Source organism: Argentina silus, assembly GCF_951799395.1.
Source record: "Argentina silus genome assembly, chromosome: 13".
Lineage (NCBI taxonomy): Eukaryota > Metazoa > Chordata > Actinopteri > Argentiniformes > Argentinidae > Argentina > Argentina silus.
In genome coordinates, this window is record NC_139667.1 from 2,213,774 (window position 1) to 2,238,616 (window position 24,843).

General features: G+C 44.1%; 1 protein-coding gene and 1 long non-coding RNA gene across 3 annotated transcripts in view; one reads left to right on the top strand and one right to left on the bottom strand.

The window, feature by feature from the left end:
• Positions 1–13,611, top strand: part of mthfd1b (methylenetetrahydrofolate dehydrogenase (NADP+ dependent) 1b) — an 18,003-nt gene extending 4,392 nt beyond the window's left edge. Inside the window, exons 5-28 of one of the 2 annotated variants that reach the window (XM_083682985.1) lie at positions 63–199; positions 901–1,001; positions 1,218–1,354; positions 1,827–1,938; positions 2,128–2,255; positions 4,268–4,365; positions 4,713–4,886; positions 5,731–5,867; positions 5,988–6,034; positions 6,155–6,262; positions 6,378–6,452; positions 6,651–6,753; positions 6,869–6,945; positions 7,140–7,280; positions 7,516–7,584; positions 8,180–8,291; positions 8,874–9,013; positions 9,524–9,565; positions 10,453–10,553; positions 10,762–10,939; positions 11,578–11,685; positions 11,969–12,121; positions 12,273–12,389; positions 12,793–13,611. In XM_083682985.1, coding sequence (XP_083539111.1) covers positions 63–199; positions 901–1,001; positions 1,218–1,354; positions 1,827–1,938; positions 2,128–2,255; positions 4,268–4,365; positions 4,713–4,886; positions 5,731–5,867; positions 5,988–6,034; positions 6,155–6,262; positions 6,378–6,452; positions 6,651–6,753; positions 6,869–6,945; positions 7,140–7,280; positions 7,516–7,584; positions 8,180–8,291; positions 8,874–9,013; positions 9,524–9,565; positions 10,453–10,553; positions 10,762–10,939; positions 11,578–11,685; positions 11,969–12,121; positions 12,273–12,362 — 2,568 coding nt within the window. In that variant the 3' untranslated portion in view covers positions 12,363–12,389; positions 12,793–13,611. The remainder of the gene's footprint in view (positions 1–62; positions 200–900; positions 1,002–1,217; positions 1,355–1,826; positions 1,939–2,127; positions 2,256–4,267; positions 4,366–4,712; positions 4,887–5,730; positions 5,868–5,987; positions 6,035–6,154; positions 6,263–6,377; positions 6,453–6,650; positions 6,754–6,868; positions 6,946–7,139; positions 7,281–7,515; positions 7,585–8,179; positions 8,292–8,873; positions 9,014–9,523; positions 9,566–10,452; positions 10,554–10,761; positions 10,940–11,577; positions 11,686–11,968; positions 12,122–12,272; positions 12,390–12,792) is intronic. The other variant, XM_083682984.1, reaches the window with a different exon arrangement.
• Positions 13,612–18,895: 5,284 nt separating this feature from the next.
• On the bottom strand, positions 18,896–20,535 carry LOC310813835. Its single transcript, XR_014554560.1, has 6 exons — positions 20,481–20,535; positions 20,157–20,208; positions 19,550–19,563; positions 19,390–19,437; positions 19,258–19,290; positions 18,896–19,089 (listed from the first exon to the last, which is right to left on the bottom strand). It is a non-coding gene; the product is annotated as an uncharacterized lncRNA (long non-coding RNA).
• Positions 20,536–24,843: the final 4,308 nt, after the last annotated feature.

Below are 24,843 nucleotides of genomic sequence, written 5' to 3' on the forward strand. Positions count from 1 at the left end.
TCTGCGTGTGTGCGTGTGTGCGTGCGTTCTCTCTGATACTCACACCCCTCTCTTCTCTGCAGGTTCTGCACAGCATCACAGAGGTCAATGAGAACTCCTCCGTCCATGGCCTCATCGTCCAGCTGCCTCTGGACTCCATCCACAAGATGGACACGGAGAAGATCACCAACGCAGTGGCCCCAGAGAAGGATGTGGATGGGTGAGGACTCTTGAGATGTTCAGTATGGTTCTTCTATGCTTTTACCAGGCTGCTCTCCTGGATAAAAGCACTCAAGAAACCCTGTCAACCCCAGGAGAACCGTTCTCCTCAGGAGTGGAAAGTTTTGTTTTGCCTTTAGTGACAATCTAAAGCAAATCATTGCAATCTAAAGCAAATCATTGCACTTTCACTTCAACACAATGGAAGAACCTTGCCACTCTGCTAGCATTTTAAGTCACGGTCACTTTGTGAAGGATAAGGGATGATTTTCTAGAGTTTATAGGACAATGAAGCTGATTCAGGCCTGATTTGTGACTACGTAGAGGGAGGAAGGCGTCCATTCAGTTTTGTTTTTGTTTAGATCACTCTATTCATCGCCCAAACCTCTAAATGACTGTACTGATTAGCATTGTCATCCGGGCCCTACTGAGAGACCAGTGTAGCAGCCTACCTTTTGCGCTTAGGCCTGGTTAAAAGACAGCCGCTGAGTAACATCCAGCACTAATGATGAGCCCATTGATTTTTGTCACCGGCTCAAAAGACTAATGATTGGCTCTGAGGGTCCTACAGTAATCAGGCATAGCTTGTGTTTGGGGCTGCAATGATGGAATGGCATTGTACTGAAGAAGCTGCGATTAAGTTATGGAAGGAGGCTTAAGGTGTCTGTGTCTGTGTCTGTGTCTGTGTGTGTGTGTTCCCAGTCTGACCAGTATAAACGCAGGGAAGCTCTCCCGCGGGGACCTGGGCGACTGTTTCATCCCCTGCACTCCCAACGGCTGCATGGAGCTGATCAGGCAGACCGGTGGGTAGCATAGACCCCTGGATGTTGGTTGAGTCCAAATGGGGAGACACTGTAATAGTAGTTTCTGTCACCGCCATTTGTCAGGTAACGTGGTTCATCAAATAGTACTGCACAGGTTGGTGTGATGTAGTCGTGAAATACAGCCATGTTTGTTGTGTCGTTATGGAGCGATGTTTGGGTGAGCTGAAGGACTGACCCGGCAGGGTTGCCGTTCAGGTGTGTCCGTGGCAGGAAAGAAAGCTGTTGTGATTGGTCGCAGTAAGATTGTGGGCGCTCCCATGCACGACCTGCTGCTGTGGAACCACGCCACCGTGACCACCTGTCACTCAAAGACCGCCGACCTCCCCGCTGAGGTAACCGCCACCCCTAACAACATTGTTACATCACTCATATTCATAACATGTATACTACGTTAGGTAATCTGTTCACCGTAACATGTCCTGGTCATATAGGTAACTCATAACACGCAAATTCGCGAAGTGCTCCATCTGTGGTCCTCTGTGGCTCAGTTGGTAGAGCATGGCGCTAACAACACTTAGGTAGTGGGTTTGATTCCCGCTGGGACCATATATACTGAAATGTATGCACTCACTGCAATGTAAGTCACTTTGGATAAAAGCGTCAGCTAAATGGCAGATATATCATAATTGTCACAATGTCACATACCTGACTCATTTTCCTTTCTTGTGACTCATCATAACCAACAAAACTAGTCACATGTACAGCGATATATTAAATTGACACAAACTCCAAATTCCACTGAACACATGCTGATATGATATGATGTGGTCGTAAAATGATCCATCCAGTTACCTTTCTCTCCAGGTGGGCGCAGCCGACATTCTGGTGGTTGGGATCGGTAAAGCGGAGATGGTGAAGGGAGAGTGGCTGAAGAAGGGGGCTGTAGTCATCGACTGTGGCATCAATTACATTCCAGGTGGGTCCAGTTAGCCGTCTCCTCTGCTGGAAAGCTGTCATGGTCTGCTGCTAACGTGTTTGTAGCAGAGAGGTGGTCAATAGCACAGCAGTTTACCATAAATCAGTCTCCTCTCTTTTCGGGTGAAGTTTATGGCCTCTGGTAATTCTGCTGTTTGACTGCTTGGCTCTTCTCTCTGTGGCCCGTCAGATGAGACCAGGCCCAGTGGGAAGCGTGTTGTGGGGGACGTTCATTACGCCTCTGCCAAGGAGCAGGCTGGCTTCATCACTCCTGTGCCTGGAGGAGTGGGACCCATGACTGTGGCCATGCTGATGCAGGTACAGAAATGACCCATGACTGTGGCCATGCTAATGCAGGTACAGTTAAAGACCCGTGGCCATGCTGATGTAAGTACAGTAATGACCCGTCACTGTGGCCATGCTGATGCAGGTACAGTAGGCGGAGTCAGCTTGACTCAGAAATTACTACACCTCCTCCTTTTTTTATAAAAGTTTGATGATGAAAAAGTGTCAGGAAAGTCCTGAGTGGTGTTTTTGTTTGGGAAAGAGAAAAGTGTTCTATCCAATAATGCTAATGCTAATGATAGCTTTATTTGTACTGTGTAGCGCTTTTATAAACAAGGTTACAAAGTGCTACTAAACAAGAGCAGAGAAATTCATCAGCATAAATAAATAAAATTCTAAACAGAAAGAAAACCACATTCAGATAATAAATGTCACTGCGAATCAGGCAAGTAATTGAAATAAAATAAAACTAATTAAAAAAAATTCAAGCAATAGACATTACACAACAATATTTAAATATCTAGATAAATTAACAACAATTAAATGCAAGTTTAAAGAGATTAGGTTAAGTGAGATTTGAATAAAGACACAGAGTTCGCCAGCTTTATCTCTTCAGACATGCCATTCCACAGTCTAGGGACCCTCATGGCAAAAACCTGTTCACCAGTAGGTTTCCGTCTAGACTTTGGAACCGTCAGTAGAGCCTTGCCTGAAGATCTAAAGAATCTTAAAATCAATTATAAAACCTACTGGAAGCCAGTTTAACGAGGCTAACGTTGGTGTGATGTCATCACCTCTCTTACTTTTGGTTTAAAGCCTCACAGCTGCGTTCTGCACCGGCTGCAGATGACAGAGGGCCTGTCGACTGAGGCAACAATGTAGCGAGTTGCAATAATCTAAGGTAATCTAATTTAGAGAAACTTTATTAATTAATTTCAAATTAATTAATTTCTCCGGATCAGCAAAGGAAATATTTCTTAACTGACGAAAGCATGACTGAACAACCATGTTGACCTGTTCATCAAAATGTAGATCAGAATCCCAAATTACCCCTAGGGGTCTAGCAACAGGTTGGACATTAGTAGTCAAGACAACCAGAATAAGAATAACTAAGAATGATGGTTAGTGGAATTGGTTTTATTTGGCGCCCCTGTCTCAGATTTGTTTAGCTGGAGAACGTTTTGAGACATCAAACACTTAATGTCTGCAAGGCAGCCTTTAAGAATGGCTGAGATGTTTGAATCACTGGATGTTATTGGCAGATTTAGCTGTCGTCAGCAGAGCAATGAAAACACCAAATCAAATTGAATTCTGTTCGTCACGTACATCCACATCCAGCCGTAATTGACATAGTGAAATGCTTTGGGATCTCGCTCCTCAATCAACAACAGTCGACAACAATCAACACATCAACAATACAATATAATATAGTAATAATACAATTATTATTATTAACAGTGTTATTACTAGTAATTACAGTAATTTAAGTATGGAGGAGTCCAGACTGGGTCTTGTTTTAAAATAAGATGGTACTGAACCAGTGGCCGGAGGGCTGTAAATGATTGCTCAAAATTACAGATAAACTCACCGTTTAGAACATGGTGATTTTGACACAGTATTCTTGTGTTATGACAGCTCTCAGAGACCAGATTAGAAAAATACTTTGTCCCCCCAAAAAAATCCTTATCACAGTTATTCAGAGTCACCTGTGATTCTCAGTGTGTAGTCTTGGTGAACCGAATGTGAAGCGTTTTGTAGTAGATAAGGCGTTCTTTCAGACATTCATTTGTTTCACGTCTGTAATCCTCTGTGCAGAAGTAATTACAATTTAACCACAAGTGACTGAATGGAAAGCAATTTTCGATTTCGTTTTTTTGCGACAGTACCATGCAATTCATGCACGGACAGAATACATTCATGGGAAAATAAATAGCTTTTGTCTGTAGGATAGAATTACAGGAGTGAAGAGCCTTTTGAGTTATGTGCATATTACAACCTGAATGTGTAATCAGAGCTTTTCATTGGCTGTGTGTTCTCATCTGTAGAACACGGTGCTGAGCGCCAAGCGGTTCCTAGAAACCCGCCAGACAGGGAAGTGGAACATCACCTACACCAAGCTCAACCTGCAGAAGGCTGTGCCAAGGTTGGTATCATTATCATAATCAGTCATTTAGAGGCAGTTTCCCAAACATAGATTGAGCCCAGGTCCATGAATCTTTCAATGGGGACTCTCCATAGAGCATGCTTTTTTTGTCCAGAATTGGGCCTCGTTTAGCTCTGGGAAATGACTCCATACTGTTTAACAGTGATTATAATATCCCACAGCACTGTTGCTGAATAATAACTGTTGCTGAATAATTAAAACTGTCTCTCTACATGTTGGAAAACATTGAAGGTGGTCCCCGGGGGCTTGTGTGACATTTCTGGCAGCTCTCTTCTGTTCAGCCCTGAATAAGTGATTACGTGTCTGCGGTCTGGTCTGTCCTGCAGTGACATTGTGATATCCCGCTCCTGCGTGCCCAAGCCCATCGACAGGATGGCCAGGGAGGTGGGCCTGCTCTCAGACGAGGTGGAGCTCTACGGGAAGACCAAGGCCAAGGTGCAGCTGGGCGTCATGAAGCGCCTGGAGTCACACCCTGATGGGAGATACGTGGTGGTCACTGGGTACACACTTCCTCTCTTCTGACTCCAATCTATCTCTTTATGACTTGTTTTTCTCTGTCTGTCTAGTAGTCTATTACCTGTTTCTCTGTCTGTCTAGTAGTCTATTACCTGTTTCTCTGTCTGTCTGTCTAGTAGTCTATTACCTGTCTGTCTGTCTAGTAGTCTATTACCTGTTTCTCTGTCTGTCTAGTAGTCCATTACCTGTTTCTCTGTCTGTCTAGTAGTCTATTACCTGTCTGTCTGTCTAGTAGTCTATTACCTGTCTGTCTGTCTAGTAGTCTATTACCTGTCTGTCTGTCTAGTAGTCTATTACCTGTTTCTCTGTCTGTCTAGTAGTCTATTACCTGTTTCTCTGTCTGTCTGTCTAGTAGCTTATTACCTGTTTCTCTGTCTGTCTGTCTAGTAGCTTATTACCTGTTTCTCTGTCTGTCTGTCTGTCTAGTAGTCTATTACCTGTTTCTCTGTCTGTCTGTCTAGTAGTCTATTACCTGTTTCTCTGTCTGTCTGTCTAGTAGTCTATTACCTGTTTCTCTGTCTGTCTAGTAGTCTATTACCTGTTTCTCTGTCTGTCTAGTAGTCTATTACCTGTCTGTCTGTCTAGTAGTCTATTACCTGTTTCTCTGTCTGTCTAGTAGTCCATTACCTGTCTGTCTGTCTAGTAGTCTATTACCTGTTTCTCTGTCTGTCTGTCTGTCTCGTGGCCTATTACCTGTTTCTCTGTCTGTCTGTCTAGTAGCCCATTACCTGTGGGTTGTAACATGAGTCATGTTCTCCATGCTCTTTTTCATAACGCTGTACCTCAACAGTATGATAACAGTAGTTTGTTTTCTGTGTGCGCCTGTAGAATCACCCCCACGCCCCTGGGCGAAGGGAAGAGCACCACCACCATAGGGCTGGTCCAGGCGCTGGGGGCTCACATGAAGCTCAACGTCTTCGCCTGCGTCCGCCAGCCCTCCCAGGGACCCACCTTCGGGATCAAAGGTGAGCGCTGACAGGGATTGGTGGGATTCCTGTGGTGGGAAAGCCAGTGACAGGAGGTTTTATGGACCTATGTGTCAGATGTCGTTGATTGATTATACTAATCAATGGAATTGTCCACAGGCGGTGCTGCAGGAGGTGGCTATTCCCAAGTTATTCCCATGGAAGAGGTACAGTACAACACCGATCTCTCCTCCTATTCATCTCCAACATTTACAATACAGGAGGGAGGTTATATATATATTTTTTAAAAGCTCTATTTAACCATATGGGTTTTATTGTGATTCCAGTTTAACCTCCACCTCACTGGAGACATCCACGCCATCACCGCAGCGAACAACCTGGTGGCGGCCGCCATCGACGCCCGCATGTTCCACGAGGCCACGCAGACGGACAAGGTGAACGCCCTCTTGTGGTGATTTTGAGAACGCTTCGCTGCGTTCAGGTCGTGGTTTGATCACAGTTGTTGAATGTGTGTCTGTTTCTCTTCATTTCTCACTCCCTCCCTCGTAGGCTTTGTATAACCGCTTAGTCCCCCTCAGTGGAGGCCAGAGGACATTCTCCCCCATCCAGATAAACAGACTACAGGTAAGAATGCACTGAGGTAAATAATACCTCAATATATAACAGTAATACCTCAATATATAACATCCCAGTTATAGTTTTATATCCATACGGTTATTATTCTAATGGAAATATGCATTCAAGAAGGACAATTGGACTCTGTATTTATGTGTTTATTTGTTCTTCCCTCCTCCCAAGTTTCTCTGTGTTTGATCCTTATAGAGGCTGGGTATTGACAAGACGGACCCCACCACTCTGACCGAGGAGGAGATCACCCTCTTCGCCCGCCTGGACATGGACCCAGAGTCCATCACCTGGCACAGAGGTACTGGAGTGGTGGAGTCAGAACAAGCTGAAAGCTTGTATCAGTGTGAGGTACCTGTACTGTATGACAGGCTAAGGCGTGGAAGGTTTCTGATGGGGTTTCTGCGTCATTCCAGTGTTGGACACCAATGATCGTTTCCTGAGGAAGATCACCGTTGGCGAATCCCCGACAGAGAAGGGACACTCTAGGGGGGTAGGTACAGGACTATTGAGAAGAAATCCACGGTAGGTGCGGCCATTTGCTGTAACCATCGTTCTGGCTAAAGAGATTCTCAGCTCAAGATTCTTGGTCGGCTGGGTGTGCTATGTTGTCATAATGAGGCGGGACGCACTGATGCTGACACATAACTGTGCTTCCCCCCCGTCCATCCGTCCGTCCCCCCCCAGGCCCAGTTTGACATCACGGTGGCCAGTGAGATCATGGCCGTGCTGGCCCTCACCTCCAGCCTGGAGGACATGCGCCATCGTCTGGCTAAGATGGTGGTGGCCAGCAACCGCAGCGGCCAGCCGATCACAACAGAGGACCTGGTCAGTGGCCCCGCCATGCGCTCCTCCACACCGGCACTACCACTAGGGACCACTAGGGGGATTTACTGCGTTGATGTGCTCTGTAGAGATGCTCTCAGTTACCCACACCAGTTCCATTTGCAACAACAGTCAAGAAACTTGCTTCACTCTGTTTTTGAAATGGAGACGTTGACTTGAAGTCTAACTGTCATGTCGTTGGTTAAAGGTTGTTACTGTGCCCCCCCCCCCCCTGCAGGGTGTGAGTGGAGCCCTTGCAGTACTGATGAGGGACGCCATCAAGCCCAACCTGATGCAGACTCTGGAGGTGTGTGTGTGTGTATGCCTGCCTGCCTGTGTGTGTGAGTGAGTGAGTGGTCAAAGGGAAGCCTCAGGGTAGAACTGTGCTGGTTGGAGGAGAGGGAAGCAAGACAGCGTGGGAAGACCTTCTTTAATTGATTAGGGGAGCGTGAACAGATGTAGGCTGGTCTGTATGACTTGCACTCAGACAGCCTCCTCCAGACTCCTTGAGCTTTGATGAGCCGAGCCGGTCATACACACTGTCTGGAGGAGAGAGATGGCGTGTGTGTGTGCTTGTGGCTTTTCAAGTTCAGGCACTGAGCCCCGTTTTCCTCGTCCAAGGCAGAGCTGTGTACAAAGTGCCTTGTTGTTGGTCTGCGTCCAATCAGCAGATCATTTGAAGCCCACCGCTTCCTCAGCAAAGCTAAAGTTGACTTCCGGCAAGTAACTTAAATTAGTTTAATTTGGAAACTTTAAAAATGACTGTCGGATTTAGATTTGTCTGAGTAGTGACATTGCCACAGGGTGTGTGTGTGTGTGTGTGTGTGTGGGTGTGTGTGTGTGTGTGTGTGTGTGTGTGTGTGTGTGTGTGTATCGCTGAACGGTGTGTTTCATCCCTACAGGGAACCCCAGTGTTTGTTCACGCCGGCCCCTTCGCTAACATCGCCCACGGCAACTCTTCCATCTTGGCTGATAAGATTGCCCTGAAGCTGGTGGGCCCCGAGGGCTTCGTTGGTTAGTAGATTTATTTTTTTTATAATATGTTTTTTTTAGGGCATTTCTGCTTTATTGGGATAGAGATAGTAGAGCTTGACAGGAAGGATGGGAGAGAGAGAGAGGAGGGATGACATGCAGGATATGTCGATGGCCGGAATCAAACCAGGAACCTTGCGATTATGTGGTAAGCGCATTAGCGTGCTACGCCACTGAACGCCCCTGGTTAGTGGATCTGACGAGGGGCTGCTTCCACAGCTCTGTTTTCATTAACCTTAACATTTTTGTGCAGAAACGTACTTATCAAGACGCAAAGCTGTCCAACGGCTCTCCTTAATTGAGATGTGCTGTGCCTGCATGTTCTGTCGGTGGTGGAGGTGACATGTAGATTATCTGAGCTGGGTAGAACTGCCTTTAGTCTCTGTGCTCCTCGGGCATGGAATGACCTTCAGGATACACTAAGACTTGCTGCTCTAGTATCACTGTGCCATGTGAAGAGGTCTTTAGGAGGGACTGTTACGATGTAGCCTGAAGAGACGGGTCTTCAATCTACGGGTTTTCCTTCTACTCATGATGTCTCTGGTTTTCTCACTCTCTGGACAGTGACTGAGGCTGGGTTCGGCGCCGACATCGGCATGGAGAAGTTCTTCAACATCAAGTGTCGCTACTCTGGCCTGAGGCCTCACGTGGTGGTGCTGGTGGCTACGGTCCGGGCCCTGAAGATGCACGGGGGAGGGCCAAAGGTGAACGACTGCAGAGTTTACTGGACATGTCTGTCAATCCTCCTCACTTCAAGTTTATGATAATGGTTAACATTTGCAATGCGGTTTTCATACATTTATGTTCAAAGCGCTTAAGCTGTACGTAACGTGCATGAACAGGTTTCAGAGAAACCCCAGAAGTGTAACTTCATAGGAAGCGGAGCCGTGAGATCAGTGCTGTGAATTGTAATCATTAGATTAGATTTGATAACATTGGTGGGTTATATTAAATGTCACACGTTCTCCTATAGAATAGCATATCCTGTATCAATGGATGCAGGTGCGCCACCGAGAATGTAATTGCATTTCCTGCTGGGCGGAGGTCACACAGGAAGACCTCATTCGTATTCTGCTCCGTTGCTGCTTTACTCTCACAAACAATTGTGTGTTCTCTGGTTTAGATCCTTAGAGATGGCGGTGAGGGCCGGGGTTATTTGTGCAAGTTTGGTTACGTCCTGTAGGCATCTTTTGATTGGTTTCTCTTTGCTTCAGGTGACTGCTGGGATGCCCCTGCCTAAGGAATACGTGGAGGAGGTAATCACGAGTTTACCTGCCAAGAACACACACACATTCTCACACTCTCACACACGCACACGCACACACACACACACACACACACACACACACATCCCCACTCCCACTTCCATCCTCATCGCACCTGGAGAAGAGCGCCCAGCCAAACTGTGTCACTTCCTCTTTATGATAATGCTTCTTTAATGGCGTCCGGCTTCTGGGTCATTCATTAGTGGGCATGGAGGGCACGGGCTTGGTATTTCAGGATGAGCTACTTGGCTTCTCACCCGGTTAAATTCTCATCGGATGCAATTAGTGGAGCTGAACTTCATCGTCCCATCTATTATGCAGTGCAATTAGGTCCAGTTCAGAAGCTCCCTGCATGTGTATGGATCAATGAATAATGCCCGGCTACATGGGAACCAACATTTATGAATAGAGGCCAATGTCTATGGAGAATAGAGGCCAATGTCTATAGAGAATAGAGGCCAATGTCTATAGAGAATAGAGGCCAATGTCTATGGAGAATAGAGGCCAATGTCTATAGAGAATAGAGGCCAATGTCTATGGAGAATAGTGGCCAATGTCTATAGAGAATAGAGGCCAATGTCTATAGAGAATAGAGGCCAATGTCTATAGAGAATAGAGGCCAATGTCTATAGAGAATAGAGGCCAATGTCTATGGAGAATAGTGGCCAATGTCTATAGAGAATAGAGGCCAATGTCTATAGAGAATAGAGGCCAATGTCTGCCCTTAACTCCCTCCAGACTGAAAGAGACTTCCCTTGGTTAAAAGGGAAAGCAGCATGCTATGTATGTTTCAGTGTGTTGAATTAAGACGGGACGTCGTGCGTGTGTCTGTGTGTGTCTGTCTGTGTGTGTGTGTGTGTGTGTGTGTGTGTGTGTAGAACCTTGAGCTGCTGGAGAAGGGCTGTAGCAACATGAGGAAGCAGGTGGAGAACGCCCAGGCGTTCGGGGTTCCTGTGGTGGTAGCTGTCAATGCGTTCAAGTAAGTGTCTTGTCAGGTGACCGTAAGGGATATGTTTCACTTGTTTTATGTCTTTTTTTGTAGATAAATTACATTTTGTAGGATAAATGAAACCTTTCATATTCATTATTTCAGAGCTGTGGACGCAGGGGAGTGTTTAGATCAGTGAATGACTGTCAGGTGTGTTTTGTGTTTCTGACATCCGACCTCTGTGACCCGTGCACTGCAGGGCGGACACTGAGCCTGAGCTGGACCTGATCTGCAGCCTGGCCAAGGATGCAGGGGCCTTCGACGCGGTGCGCTGCTCCCACTGGGCTGAAGGGGGCGCTGGTGCGGTGGCTCTCGGACAGGCTGTGCAGAGGGCCTCTGAGGCCCCCAACAACTTCAAGTTCCTCTATGATGTGGAGGTGAACACAACTCTTTCCTTACTGTTTCACCCTTTTGACATGCATGCATTGGTTTTAGCGTATAGTGATGTGAATAGCTCTACCCAAACACCAACACACCAACATACCACTTTATGTACTGCCTGCAAATCACCCACTCTCTCCTCCTGCCACACCACGGAGGCGCAGATGACATCAGTCACACATTCATTCTAGGCCAGCTTTACCAGTTCCTGTTCACATCACTCTATCAGTGACTGTGTGTGTGTGTGTGTGTGTGTGTGTGTGTGTGTGTGTGTGTGTGTGTGTGTGTGTGTGATGGAGGAGGAGGATTATTCTCCGACCGACCCCCTGAGGCGACGCTAGTCTGTGTGTAATGGCTCCATTCTCCACCACACCGCACCTGTCAAAGCCTTAAGAGCAGAGCTTGTGCTGTACTGGTGAACCCCCCCCCGCCCCCCCCCCCGGTGACTGAGTCACTCAGTGGAACTAACATGAATAGAACAGCTCTTATCATTTATTAGCACTGTTGCAGAGCTGTTGCCCTGAGCATTCCGTTGCCCTGAGCATTCCGTTGCCCTGAGCATTCCATTGCACCGTCTACGGCTGTATTCTGTGTGTATATAACATGTTGTATGTTTTTTTTTTTTGGTTTGTAGCTGCCCATCGCTGATAAGATCCGCATCATCGCTCAGAAGATCTACGGGGCTGACGACATTGAGTTGCTGCCTGATGCCCAGCACAAGGTGGAGCTCTACACCAAACAGGTAGGAGACCAGGAGGCTTGCAACTGTCATGCCTCTTAGTTTAAACAGAGCTTGTAAAGAAGAACCTGTTTGTTTGCTACACTGTAACCCTACCAGGAATCAGGAGGCATGCACTCTGGGTGAGACAGCTCATGCTGGAGCTCATTCACATCAAGGAGACGGTTCATTTACTCGGTGTACCTGAACCTCTCCTTCCAACCAATTTCCCCACATCCAAGTTGTACTTCCTTAACGAACAGTATTTGTCTGTGGTTTTTCTCTCTCTCTCTCTCTCTCTCTTCAGGGCTTTGCGAATTTGCCCATCTGCATGGCGAAGACCCACCTGTCTCTGTCTCACGAGCCAGACAAGAAGGGGGTGCCTACAGGATTCATTCTGCCCATCAGAGACATCCGCGCCAGTGTGGGGGCTGGGTTCCTCTTCCCTCTGGTCGGCACGGTAAGCACCGGCCTGGAGAATAACGGGGTGAACCAGCTTTGGGTGGCGTGATGCAATACAGTCACTGCGTGAAGCTTTTATATGGCAAGACGCGCAGTCTGAGGAAGGCGGAGCGATCAAATGGCTTTCCTGTTTTCCTCTTCCATACTAGATGCCCACAATCCCAGGCCTGCCCACCAGACCCTGTTTCTACGACATTGACCTGGACCCTGTGACAGAGCAGGTCAACGGACTCTTCTAAAAGGGGCCACGCCCACTTTCCCGGTAAGTAAGCAGCGGTGCAAATGACAATACTGCAACAACCTGGACTGGAGCACATGTTGCTGATGTCGGTGATGATTCTAATTTCTTATTTCTCCTGCTGCCTGTCTGTTTTCTTGTCTGTCTGTCTATCTGTGTCTCACTCTTTCTCGCTCTCTCTCTCTCTCGCTCTCTCTCTCCGTCTCTCTCTGTCTCTCTCTCTCCGTCTCTCTCTGTCTCTCTCTCCGTCTCTCTCTCTCTCTCTCTCTCCATCTCTCTCTCTCGCTCGCTCTCTCTCTCTCTCTCCCCGTCTCTCTCTCTCTGTCCCTCTTTCCGTCTCTCTTTCTCTCTCTTTCCGTTTCCCCCCCATCTCTCTCTCTCTTTCTCTCTCTTTCCGTCTCCCCCCCATCTCTCTCTCTCTGTGCACACAGTTCATCTGCAGCCTGCCCACTGAGCCGTGATGGAGAAATAACTGGAAGCCCCTCCTCCTTCCGGTCAATTTACGTCCTGTATTTTTCACTCGGCCGCTGACAGCTGTCAATATTTCATTTGCTTTGCCTGTCTGGGTAAATTAAGGAACTTAATTAATTAGGAAACGGTTTGCTGGGGCGGGAGGGAGGGTGTAGGAGGAATGGTCTTGTTTACCATCCTTTGATATTTGCCTCCGGATATAAACAGACCTGCCCTGGATTGCTCTCATCCCTGTAGAGGTAATGGTACAGTGTTGAATTTCTGATTTATTAGGTAATGAGGTAGATTTATGCTGCCATGGACCGGTGAACAATCGTTGAAAATGATGCAGAAGAAAATATCAACCATGCCTTACAAAAGTGACTAATGTTCTTGTTTAATGTTTCTAATTGTCCCTCTTCAAAAAAAAAAAAATCCTTGTCTAATTAAAATGATCAATGTCTTCAATGTTGTTGAAGCACTGAACACTAATTGAGTCTGTGAAGCAGAGAATCAATGGTTCTAACCTTTTGTATGAGAAGAAAGTGAATTAAAGTATGTTAAACTGTAAAGTGTCTATCTGTTAATTGAAGCATCAAAACAAATTCTATGAACCAGTAGGTAGGTGTGATAAACTTAGCATTTTGCAGCACAGGAGAAAATAAAAAATGAATTGAAAACTATGCTGAAAAATAATTTTACTGTGAGGATTACTCTACTGTTCAGTTTTATTGTATGCATTTCACTACCTTAATGATTTGAAATAGTGACTTTCCTCATTAAACAGTGAGTCTCCTCTCCTCTCTTGTGTTATGTGGGTGTTTTGAGCCTAGTCTACGAATTAGTTGTGTGGCTGGCGACGGGAGAATGTCTTCATTACAGAGATGAGATTAAGTCTGACAGACCACCAGCTGAGGCTCTCATCTGCTCAGCAGAATACACACGCAGAGAGAGGGAGCAAGACTGCTTTCATATGCTGCTAATTTCAGGAATATCAGGAGAAACCTCCACCGTGTCTCCACTATTCAAAACTGATATGACATTTTCTCGAGTCAAATATTTGAATCGAGGTTGAGATGTTACCAATAGCCCATTCTCTTCAGGATGAACGGGTTCATTATAAAGGATCCGGCTGCAACACGGGAGGGATTCGTCATAAACACGAATTTGAGTGGCAAGACACTGTTAGCCAAGTTGCACTGACGATAGAAATCCATGATACCCACTTTCTTTTCCTATTGACTAATACATGGTGGGAGTGGTAAGCAATCTCGTCTCTCTGACCGTGCGTCATGGAGACCGGGTGGGACACTCCGGTTGCTGAGGAGAGCTCACGACTGCGAGTTGAAGATCTCCAGTAGGTGCGCGGTGGCGGGATGTCCACAGGTCTCATGAAATTGGGGAATACAATCTCGAGTTTTCTAAACAGTAAGTAGAATATTAATTTCACTCAGGTATACTCGGCCACTTGTGCAAGCAATTAAACATGAACAGATTTACTGAATTTAATTGAAAGTCATTCTTAATGCATTAGCTAATATGCATAATTTGATTGCAGCCTATGTTTTTCAAGAATATTGAACACATATTGCGCGAGGGTGCCTGTTAGTTGCGGCATAAAAAGATACTATGTTTGATTTGCTAAGTGTTCGTTCCCTCTTCATGTAATTGTAATGACAAATTCAATATTCATCGCTGGATGAGTCATTGAGGTAAAAATAGACAACTAATGTTGGGTCAAAATAGTCTAATTGGCAAATTAGCTCAAAATTGTGACTCACTGATGCACTGACAGCATCTAATTGAGATAAGCACACACATATAGAGCTGATGACAGAAATTGGAATTTATAAATACTGTGAATCTGCTGATTATATAGTCTTTATTCTTTGCAGACATTTCAGAGCAACTAGCACTTCCCTTGAGAATATTACAAAACTCTAAAAACAGCTTTCAACAGCTGTACTGTGTATGAAGGTGCAGATTTGTGTGCACACAACATGCTTACTATTTTGTGTAAGGAATTAAAACAAATCATATACGATTGTTTTTTTATGCAGCAAAATCCAATTGATCATAGCTACTGTATAATATTATTTACTTTCCCTTGGCAGTTATCCAGTAATTCCTTAATATGTGTGTCTATTCATATTGCTTTATTTTCTCCTCAGGGTCATTAAAGATTGTGTCCTCAGGTGTCACAGTTGAGTAACGTTTTAACACATACAGTAATGCCTCATCTGGAAGAAACACAGCTGAAGAGCGTAGATGATCATAAATCAACCATGTCAGTCAAAGGGGATAAAGTGGGTCTGAGGAGAAAGCTCACTGGTCCCCCGCGACTCCTCCTTGGCAAATCAAAGGCCAGGAGTGACATGGAGAGCAAGGAAAAAACCCGGGTTTGGAGACAGAAGGGGTCAAGGGGCAGCAATGGCACACAAGAGGACTCCGTGCCAGGCTGTCAGGCAATCAGTGAAGAAGTACCTCTGAAACCCACCGCAGGGGGCATCCAGCTACCTCTAGGTCTGAAACAAGAGACGCTAAAACTGGAAAGTTCAATTGGGACAACAATGTCACCCTCCATAGAACAAAGTGATAACCCAGAAGCTAGCCCTTCGGACCGGAAGCGTAAGAGACAAACACCAGACTTGAGAAAGGGTTGGAAGCAGCTTTTCCTCCCATCTCTCACCTGCATCAGAAGGCTGAGGAGAAGAACTTGTGAGAAGGTCAACCTGGACGAAGGTGAAAGCAATGATATCACATTTTTCAACCGACAAACCAGAGACTCTGTTGACCTTACTGCCCAGGCAACTGCAGTTTACAGTGCTACGACCAGCGAGGAGCGAGAACACGATTCCTCCAACCACGACACTCCCACCTTGGAGCTGAAGGAGACGTTCAAAGTTCGATCCTGGAGAATCTTCAAAAGGCTCATGATTGCTCCCAAAAACCCCCCCCCGAAAACAAAGCAGTTAGGACCAGGCACTTCTCTACAAGATGATACTCCTTGTGTTATTTTTTCTTTTAAGAAAAGGTCTGAGCAACTCTGGAGGCACAGAACCACAAAGCCCTCTCCTTTCTTCCAGGAGCGTATCGGAGACACACAGGAATACATCGAGGAGGAGACCATAGTGCTGGCTAACAGACACGCCGATGGTGTTGCCGAGGCCACAAGCCATGGTGCCCACCCACACGTTGGAAGGGAGGTCAAGGGTCATTGCCCAGAGACACTAACAGTGAGCGCGGATGTGAGTGCTATGACCCCAGAGATCACAGAGGTCCAAAACACCATAGAGAACAGTGAGGAAACGGAGGCCTACGAAACCCTCACGTCCACAACAGAGGAAGAGAACATGAGAGAGGAAACGCACAGATCCCTTGAAGAGGGTCTTATCGAAGCAGAGGAGGTACTGTTACACCTGTATCCCTCAGGGACCCTCGGTGGTCCCGAGAGTGATGGGCTGAATCTTTCAAAGGAATTGGGGGTGCAGAAACATCCAGGCGTGAGTGAATGTGTTACCCCAAGCACCCCTCTCTCACCAGGGGAGGATATCGGATTTAATGTTGTTAACAAAAACGATGACTCAAACGCAGATATTTCCGAGGCTGCTTTTGTGCACATTCATACAGATGTCATGAAAGAAAACATCCCGACGAGCATAATGGCAAATTTGGATGGTGACGTGTCCAACGATGTGAAATTGTGCCCCATTGATCTGAGCGATTCTATGAAGAATGGCTCTGACACATTCCATCATGGAGTCCTCAGTGCAGGAGATAATGGCGATCAGGGGGATTCTAACCATGACTGTGACCTACAGCAGAAGGAGATCCTCCTGTTAGAGACGGCCTGCTCTGTGGTTCAGGCTGTAGTGAGGGCTGCCCTCGACCAGCTCACAGAGGAGGTAGTTGACTCTGTTACCACGCTGAACCAAGAGGCAGGAGAGTGCTGAGAGGTCAGGTGCAGAACCAACCAATTATTTTATTCAGAATTACCACTGAACTGTGAAGTGATTACCACTGAAAGTGAAATTACTGTATTTAAATGGGGGGGAATCTGGGATTCAAACACCACACCACTTTTTAATGGGCTGAGGGACAGGGGTGGAGAAATGCAGTCAATTATAGTGTTACCATGTTTTGAAGCAGTGTTTGTTCTTTACATTCTTTACAAACACTGGAATAAAACAAGCTTATATAGATGGGGTAAGGCAGATGAATTTAGCTCATAAGGCAAATGTACTTGTCATATCAAAAATGTGTTACTCAGCCAAAACAATATTTAGATATATCTACATTATACTGTAAGTACTGTACATACATCATTTGCAGTGATTTTGTCATGGTGTAGATACAGTCTTATGAGGTTACTGGCATCATATCCAGGCGCCTACCACTGCCGTTGTGCCCTTGAGCAAGGCACTTAACCCCTAACTGCTCCAGGGGCCCTGAATATGGCTGATCCTGTGCCCAGAGCCCAGAGCTCTGTTCCCCCTTTGGGGGTGTGCACGTGTGTTGTCTCAGAGTGGGGGTGTTTGTGTGTGTTTGTGTGTGTGTGTGTGTGTGTGTGTGTGTTTGTGTGTGTGTGTGTGCAACAATTGATGTGAATAGATTGCATGGCCAAATAAACAGTCTTCTTCTTCTTCTTCTTCTTCTTCTTCATGAAACCACAAATACAGTACAATATAGTACAGAATTTAACCATATTTGTTATAGAAGAAGAAGAAGACATGTGATCATGTGTGACATGTGATCAACACCTCAGATTGTGGGAGACTTGTTTCCATAGCAATGAGAATTGGGGTCTGTTCAATTACTGTGCTTTGATATAGAAATATATGAGAGACAATTTGTGATGTCTTTTAGCCATGTACAAACAAAGACTTGCTGGGGCTTGCAAATCAAGTAATATCTTCTTTTTTTTTTTTTAATAAATGTTTTAGATATTCACCCATGGGAAATGCATGAGGCAAATCAAGACATAATGATAATATTCCTCAGCTGGTTCACAAAGCCCATTAAACAAACAATATTTCACGAAAACAAGCCGTATGATTTGATGTTCCAGTAGTGTGTACTGGTGACTGCTACTGAAATATTGACATTTTGTTCTGAAATGGTGAGATGGAGCTCAGCTTGAAGAGATTGCTGTCACTCTGGCCATGGCCCATGGATAATCACGGGAGTGATGCAAGATGAGGTACCGCTAACAGGATTCCCTCTAAAAAAACAGGATTATATTTCAAAGGTACCAGGTGGGACAATCAAGAGCACACACACATGCCCATCACATTCTTCTTGTCGAAGGTTGTCAATAGAGGGCGTTGCTCACTAGGCGTTGATCACTAGAGTTTGTTATTGCCTCCAGAGCCACGTCTAGGTGTATGTGTGGGTAAAAGAATAACACTGGCCCACAGCCAGAACAGTCGACAGTTTGATCTGAGTCTTGTTGTACTGGAAACAGTTGGAACATTGGTACTGTACAGCACATTACGCTAACACTGATTTACTGTCTGTTATACAGTACCAGTCAAAGGTTTGGACACATCTTCTCATTCAATGGTTTTTCTTTATTTTCATTATTTTCTACATTGTAGATGAATATTCAAGACATCAAAACTATGAAGGAACACATATGGAATTATGTAGTAAACAAAAAAGTGTTAAACAAACCAGAATATGTTTTATATTTTAGATTCTTCAAAGTAGCCTCCTTCTGCTTTGATGACAGCTTTGCACACTCTTGGCAAGGTGTGTCCAAACCTTTGACTGGTACTGTATATTTGTTTTAAATTCTCTTATTTCTTTAGAAACGTTTCGAGTGTTCATGAACCCCAGAGAAGAGAAGTATTTAATGTAGGCCTTATAGAAAGATGTTGTCTTGTATTGTTGTGTTATGTATCTGTTTTGGTTTGCAGATGTCAAGTGAGATGTTTTTTCTGACCCAACCTTCTCTTTGTGCTTTACTGTATATATCAGTAACACATTGAATAGAGAGCTCATCTTGTAGCCTAAAAGTTATGTTTACATATGTACAATAATCACAAATACACCATAAAACAATACATCACTCTCATTTGGCTCTGAATAGTTTTATTAGAAGATGGCCAGGAGTTATCCCAACTGTTTAACTGATAATGACAGTGTTAAGACAGAGGTGAAAATATTCATTTTCCTCCTCCCCTACTTCCTTTGCCACATTTCCCTCCTCCTCTTCCGCCTCCATTTCCACGTTCTCCTTTGGGAACCTTTCTTATCCCCTTGACTTTCTTTACAACCTGCCCATGGAAATGACCAAAACAGTTACATATATAACTGGTAGGATTCACCTGCTTCTTTCTTAAGGTTGGTGGAAATGCTTTTACTTCAATTGACAGTAATGGAGCGATTACCTTGCCAAAATACTATTGTTTTTTATTTATTTTTTTATTATTTAGTTGACTTACCTTTTCCTGGCCTTCACCTTCAACTTCAACTTCCTTTGAGAGATTTAAAAGAATGTATAGTATTTGTCAAGGAAAACACACTGTGAGATAGGATTTAGCAAGTTGGAGATACAAAACATTTGGATATCTTACTTCGTCAGAAAAAGATTCCTCCTCAAACTCTTCCTCAATCTCTTCAACCTGAGCAAAGAGCAACCAGAATGTTATTTGTCACATACAAGTGACATACAGTATCTGGAGCATTGGGTCTGAAGGCATTTTGCATATTTGAAAAGCAAGTGATCTGACTTACCGTTTCTACGACCACTTTGTACAAAAGCAAGAAAAAAGAAAATGTTAAAGCCATAGAAATATGTCAGATCAGAACTCATAGTTTTCCAGTGAATATTGAAAAAAATGTTAGAGCATAATGCTCACTCCTTGCCATCTAAAATGCAATACATCAGTTCACTAACCTTTACAAAATACCTCAGAGCAATAATAACATTCACCTGGATCACTCATTCAAGTCATATGAACCACATATGAACAATAACATTCACCTGGATCACTCATTCAAGTCATATGAACAGCATATGAACAATAACATTCACCTGGATCACTCATTCAAGTCATATGAACAGCATATGAACAATAACATTCACCTGGATCACTCATTCAAATCATATGAACAGCATATGAACAATAACATTCACCTGGATCACTCATTCAAGTCATATGAACAGCATATGAATAATAACATTTACCTGGATCACTCATTCAAGTCATATGAACAGCATATGAACAATAACATTCACCTGGATCACTCATTCAAGTCATATGAACAGCATATGAACAATAACATTCACCTGGATCACTCATTCAAGTCATATGAACAGCATATGAACAATAACATTTACCTGGATCACTCATTTTGGCCTTCACTGAAAAAGCGTTGACAAGGAAATCACACTGTTGAACAAAAAATTTAAAATCATCTGAAGACATCCAAATACAATGCAGCATTCACTTTACATTTCATAACAAATAAAATAACATTGCAAATATACACAAAGTTACAGTGAGTTGCTGCATAAAATTATGAAACTGGGAAATGACAATTTAACACTATCACATGCATAGACAATATCACATGACAACATGAGATAAAGGCAGCAGTCTGCTAAGTGTCTAAAATGTAAAATGTAATACAAATGTAGAACAAACGTATTTTCAAGTCATACCTGGTTCTGGATGTTGCCAGACTGTGCATTAGCTGTTTGCTCAGTCTGTTTTCATACGATAAAGTATGTGGGAGTGTGTACAAACACACCCACACCCAATCTCAATTTAATTACAGTTGGACGCATGCTTGTTGCTAGACAGGTAAATTAGGGCGGAGAAATGTGATGATGAGTGACAATGAATGATTGAATAGGTTGGCAGGGGTGGCACTGATGATAGCGGTTGAAAACAAGAGCATGAATATATTTAGACTTATTATTTCTATTCGTGTCAAACCAGATGATCATTGATATACACCAATACAAAAGATGATGAGGTGCGCTTATGTAAAGACTGATTTTATTCAACTGAAGCTTGACTTGGCCTCCAGTGTCTTGTCTCAAGAAAGACAGAACTCTACCCTTTAACATGCTGTAGTGGAAAACATCAACAAAGACAGCTGAAAGGATGATCAGTTACCAACACAAACTCCATGAGCCCTCATTTAGTGCAAAGTTTCTGTATTGACATAAGCACACTAAACACAATACTCACACCTCTTGTTTACAACGACTGTGCAGGCTATACGCCTCAGTGACATGTTGGTATGATATTGACTAGAGGCCTTTTTTTTTGCTGTGTTCTTGGATTAAAGTGTTGCCAAAGACAATCTGGCTTGATCTGGCTTGTCAGGCTGGTGTACAAACAGACACACACGGATGTGGAAGTAAATTAAAGAATATAATCATTTCTTATTGTTTGTGTCAAATCACTTTATTTTACTTCCATGTTAATGCTGCTATTATTGTTGTTCATCAATGTTTACCTCACTGGTTACTCACCGTTGTGAATGATATGCTTTGTTCACTGAAATGATCTCACCTATTATAAGGGCCTCTCTGTCTGTGAGGCCGTGCCCAGTGGAATGTGGAGGGAAAGTAACTCACAAGGCCATCCCTGGCCATCTTTATCTCTTATGATTGTTTGTATCCTAATATGAAGTGTCCAGTCGGAGTGGAGACCGGCTGTTGTCTCCGCGTTGATCGATTTTTAGTGGCAGTGTAAAGAGGTGTGTCTCAGTGGTTACTACCTTGCCCCATCATCACAGGGTTCGTGGTTCAAGACCCGGTGATGGCTCTGGGGCTGGATAATGCTTTTCCCTCCTAAAGACCTCTTCACCCCCCACTACCCCTCTGTACAAGTTTCTCTTCTGTTAATATAAAAAAAAAAAAAAATCCTTCTTCTATCATTGTGACTGCCAACGGCCCCTGGTCCGAGCATTGATTACTTTATCTCATGATGACTGATGGATAGATGATTCACTCACTTAAACAAATGTATTTGTTGTAAGTCGCTTTGGATAAAGGCGTCTGCTAAATGCCATAAATGTAAAAATGTAAAAATGTAAATGTCTCTCCTCAATGCAATATGCTATAACAAAGGAGTTGTTTTACTTGATCACACAACTGAACCTGAGTGAGTTCTTCCACACATATTAAACCAACAGCGATAGTGGGTAAAGTTTGACTTTGGAGGGGGCTGGATAATTCACAAGGCCAGATGGGTGGAGAGGCCACGGTCTGAATGGTGCAAATAGTTGAAATTCATGGACTTCATGTGGAGAGGTAGTCATGACAGCATGCTGTTACACTCGGGGTTGAGCAGGCAGTGATTTGATGTTTGGTTCTCAGGTTGCAAGTTGCCTGAGGTCACAGGGTAATCACCTCACCACACAGAAATGCAAATAATAATAGTTCGCACCATCTTCCATCAAATCCAATGTCTTTGTGGGCATCTTTGCTTTCTCAAGGCAACACCCATCACATGTAGATGAACTGGTAAAACCACACACAGTAGCCTACACCTCATGCCTTTTCTGCTTTTTAGATTACTTACTTTTAAGTTACGCATTTTAGTCGACTTACATGAATCTCTTGAGTTAATTTACACATTTCTTTAACCAGCCGTAAAAATAGAATCTTCCATCCCCTCCAGTGGCTTGGAAACACGAGGCTACCTGGTAAAGAATAGCTCCACCTAGTGGACAGATGGCTCTTTTCCCATTTATTATAACATAAGGACATACGCACAATGTATGTCAGAAAGCTGGCTAGCCAGAAGCTGAGGTAACTTGTTCCACACTAACACAATTCCCGGAATAGAGGACATTTTGGTGTTGAGGATTAGATTTTCACCTTTTCAATATTCTTTAAGATAAAGGACAACAGCATTTTTTTAATATAATACAATTATACTTGACAACAACTTAAGAGTAAAGCGTGGCCACAAATTCCGTGGAAAAACATTCCAATGATATCAAGCAAGTTAATGCCTGTGCTTTTACTGAAAATGTCTCCTGTCAATTATTAAAATATAGTTTCAATATGATCTAATTAGGCCTGTCAGAACAACAACTGAACGTAAAGGAATACCGGCTATCCCCTAGGCCTACACGAAAACGCTCTTGCCAACCCAGCGGTACAAAAAAACAACAGTTGAAGATATTTACTCAACAAGGTTAAACGATATGAATTTCCTCTGAATTTCCGAGCAGGCCAAAAATAACCTATTATCTCCTATATATGGTGCATGCATTTCACCTGTGCATGACTCTCATCACTATTTAGCATAATTCCAGGGTAAAACTCATACTTAAGGACGCCCCATTTTGTCCTCTGTGGTTTCCGACCGAATCTCCTCCTCGGTGTCGCTTCGCTGTTAAAGCTGAACTGCTGGGAATAAAAACACATGCAATCATGTTTCTTCTTCACAGGGCACATGTAGCACACGTCAAGGTAGATACATTCACCAGGGGCAAGTGTCACACGCTGATGTATTCGCGTTGTTGTTGGAACAGCCGGGATGTATTGCGTTCTCAGCGGTTCTCAGCTTCACAGTTGCGGTGCCAAACGGCGATGCTCTACGTCATGTAGTCATTAAGACTTGGACTACGTAACGAAGAACATCACTGTTTTGGTACGGTGCTGGATGTAATGAATATGAAGTTAAAAAGTTGTGAAGTGACCTTTTAAAACACCATTTCCCCCCTCCTAACATTAACCATAACTTATTATCACTATAGTACACACACCTTCAACGATGTTCTGACTTGAATCTCTGAGATAATTTACATCTTTCTTTAACCAGCCATGAAAATAGAGTCTTCCATCCCCTGCAGGGACTTTGCACCCAGGCTACCTGCGACACCGAAAAGGAGAACAGACAAGTGCTCCACCTAGTGGCTAAATGTAGACAGTTAACTAGGATGATTTGCCTTGTCACCTTTGCCAAAAGAGCGTAATTTGTGGCCTAGGCCCCCTTGCCACTTTTGTTTGGCAACTCATACATTGTAAAGTAAAGAGTTACGTTTCAGTATTTTTTTCAACACACTTTTGGAATATTGCTTGTATCTCTGAAATATTATCTTTGGCGTGTATTTTCCACCTCGACGACGTTGGAGCCACTCGCCGCCCCGCCATGGCTCACTACATCCCAGGTAGCCTCCTCAATTAGCTCCTGTCGCTGCGAGCTGCCAACAAACTACACCATTAATTAGCTACAGATTTGTCCCCTGATGTGTGCTTCCTTTGCAGGGATTTCATGTTCTGCAGTTTCGTATTCCTACAGTACTCTATAATTACAGTTTCAACACGTGTATTGTTTTAAAATGCCAATTATCTAAACCTAACCGTAACCCGTAATTCATTAGCCAGCTTTAGCAATAGTCTTACATGGCAACATTAGGTTCCAGTCAAGTAAGTAATGTGGTTTAGCAGCTAGCTAGCTGATAAGTGTGTGTGTGTGTGTGTGTGTGTGTGTGTGTGTGTGTGTGTGTGTGTGTGTGTGTGTGTGTGTGTGTGTGTGTGTGTGTGTGTGTCATTGCAAATCAGTTGCTCGTTGTAGTGCCTCATCCATATCGCCTTCACATGTGCCCACTAGCCAGCCAACTTGGATCAAATGTTTCCACCCGGCAGCTGGATGTGAACATGGGGTTCATGGACCAGCAGGATGAAAGTGGTTATGTGGAAGAAGACGATGGCCCAGACTACTATAATCATGCCGTGAGTTATTACTTTTATATCAGGGCAAGTTCATCCCCTGATCCTTGACGTCCTTGACTGGATCATGGTGCCTGGCTGGGAAAGCTTTATTTGAAAGTCTCTAGATATCATGTTGTGTCTTAATTAATGCAGTTTATTAAAAACAAACATTGTTACATTGTTTCTTTATTAAGTCTGTTCAAGCAAGAATTACATTGAGTGATATTACTATGTTTTCTATGCAAACTACTCTCTGAGTAGGCCTGCCAATGTCAGGAGCGTGTTTTGTTTGTTAAGAAGGGTCATCTTCTAGAAATGTATGCTATGAGAGCATCAATGTTCC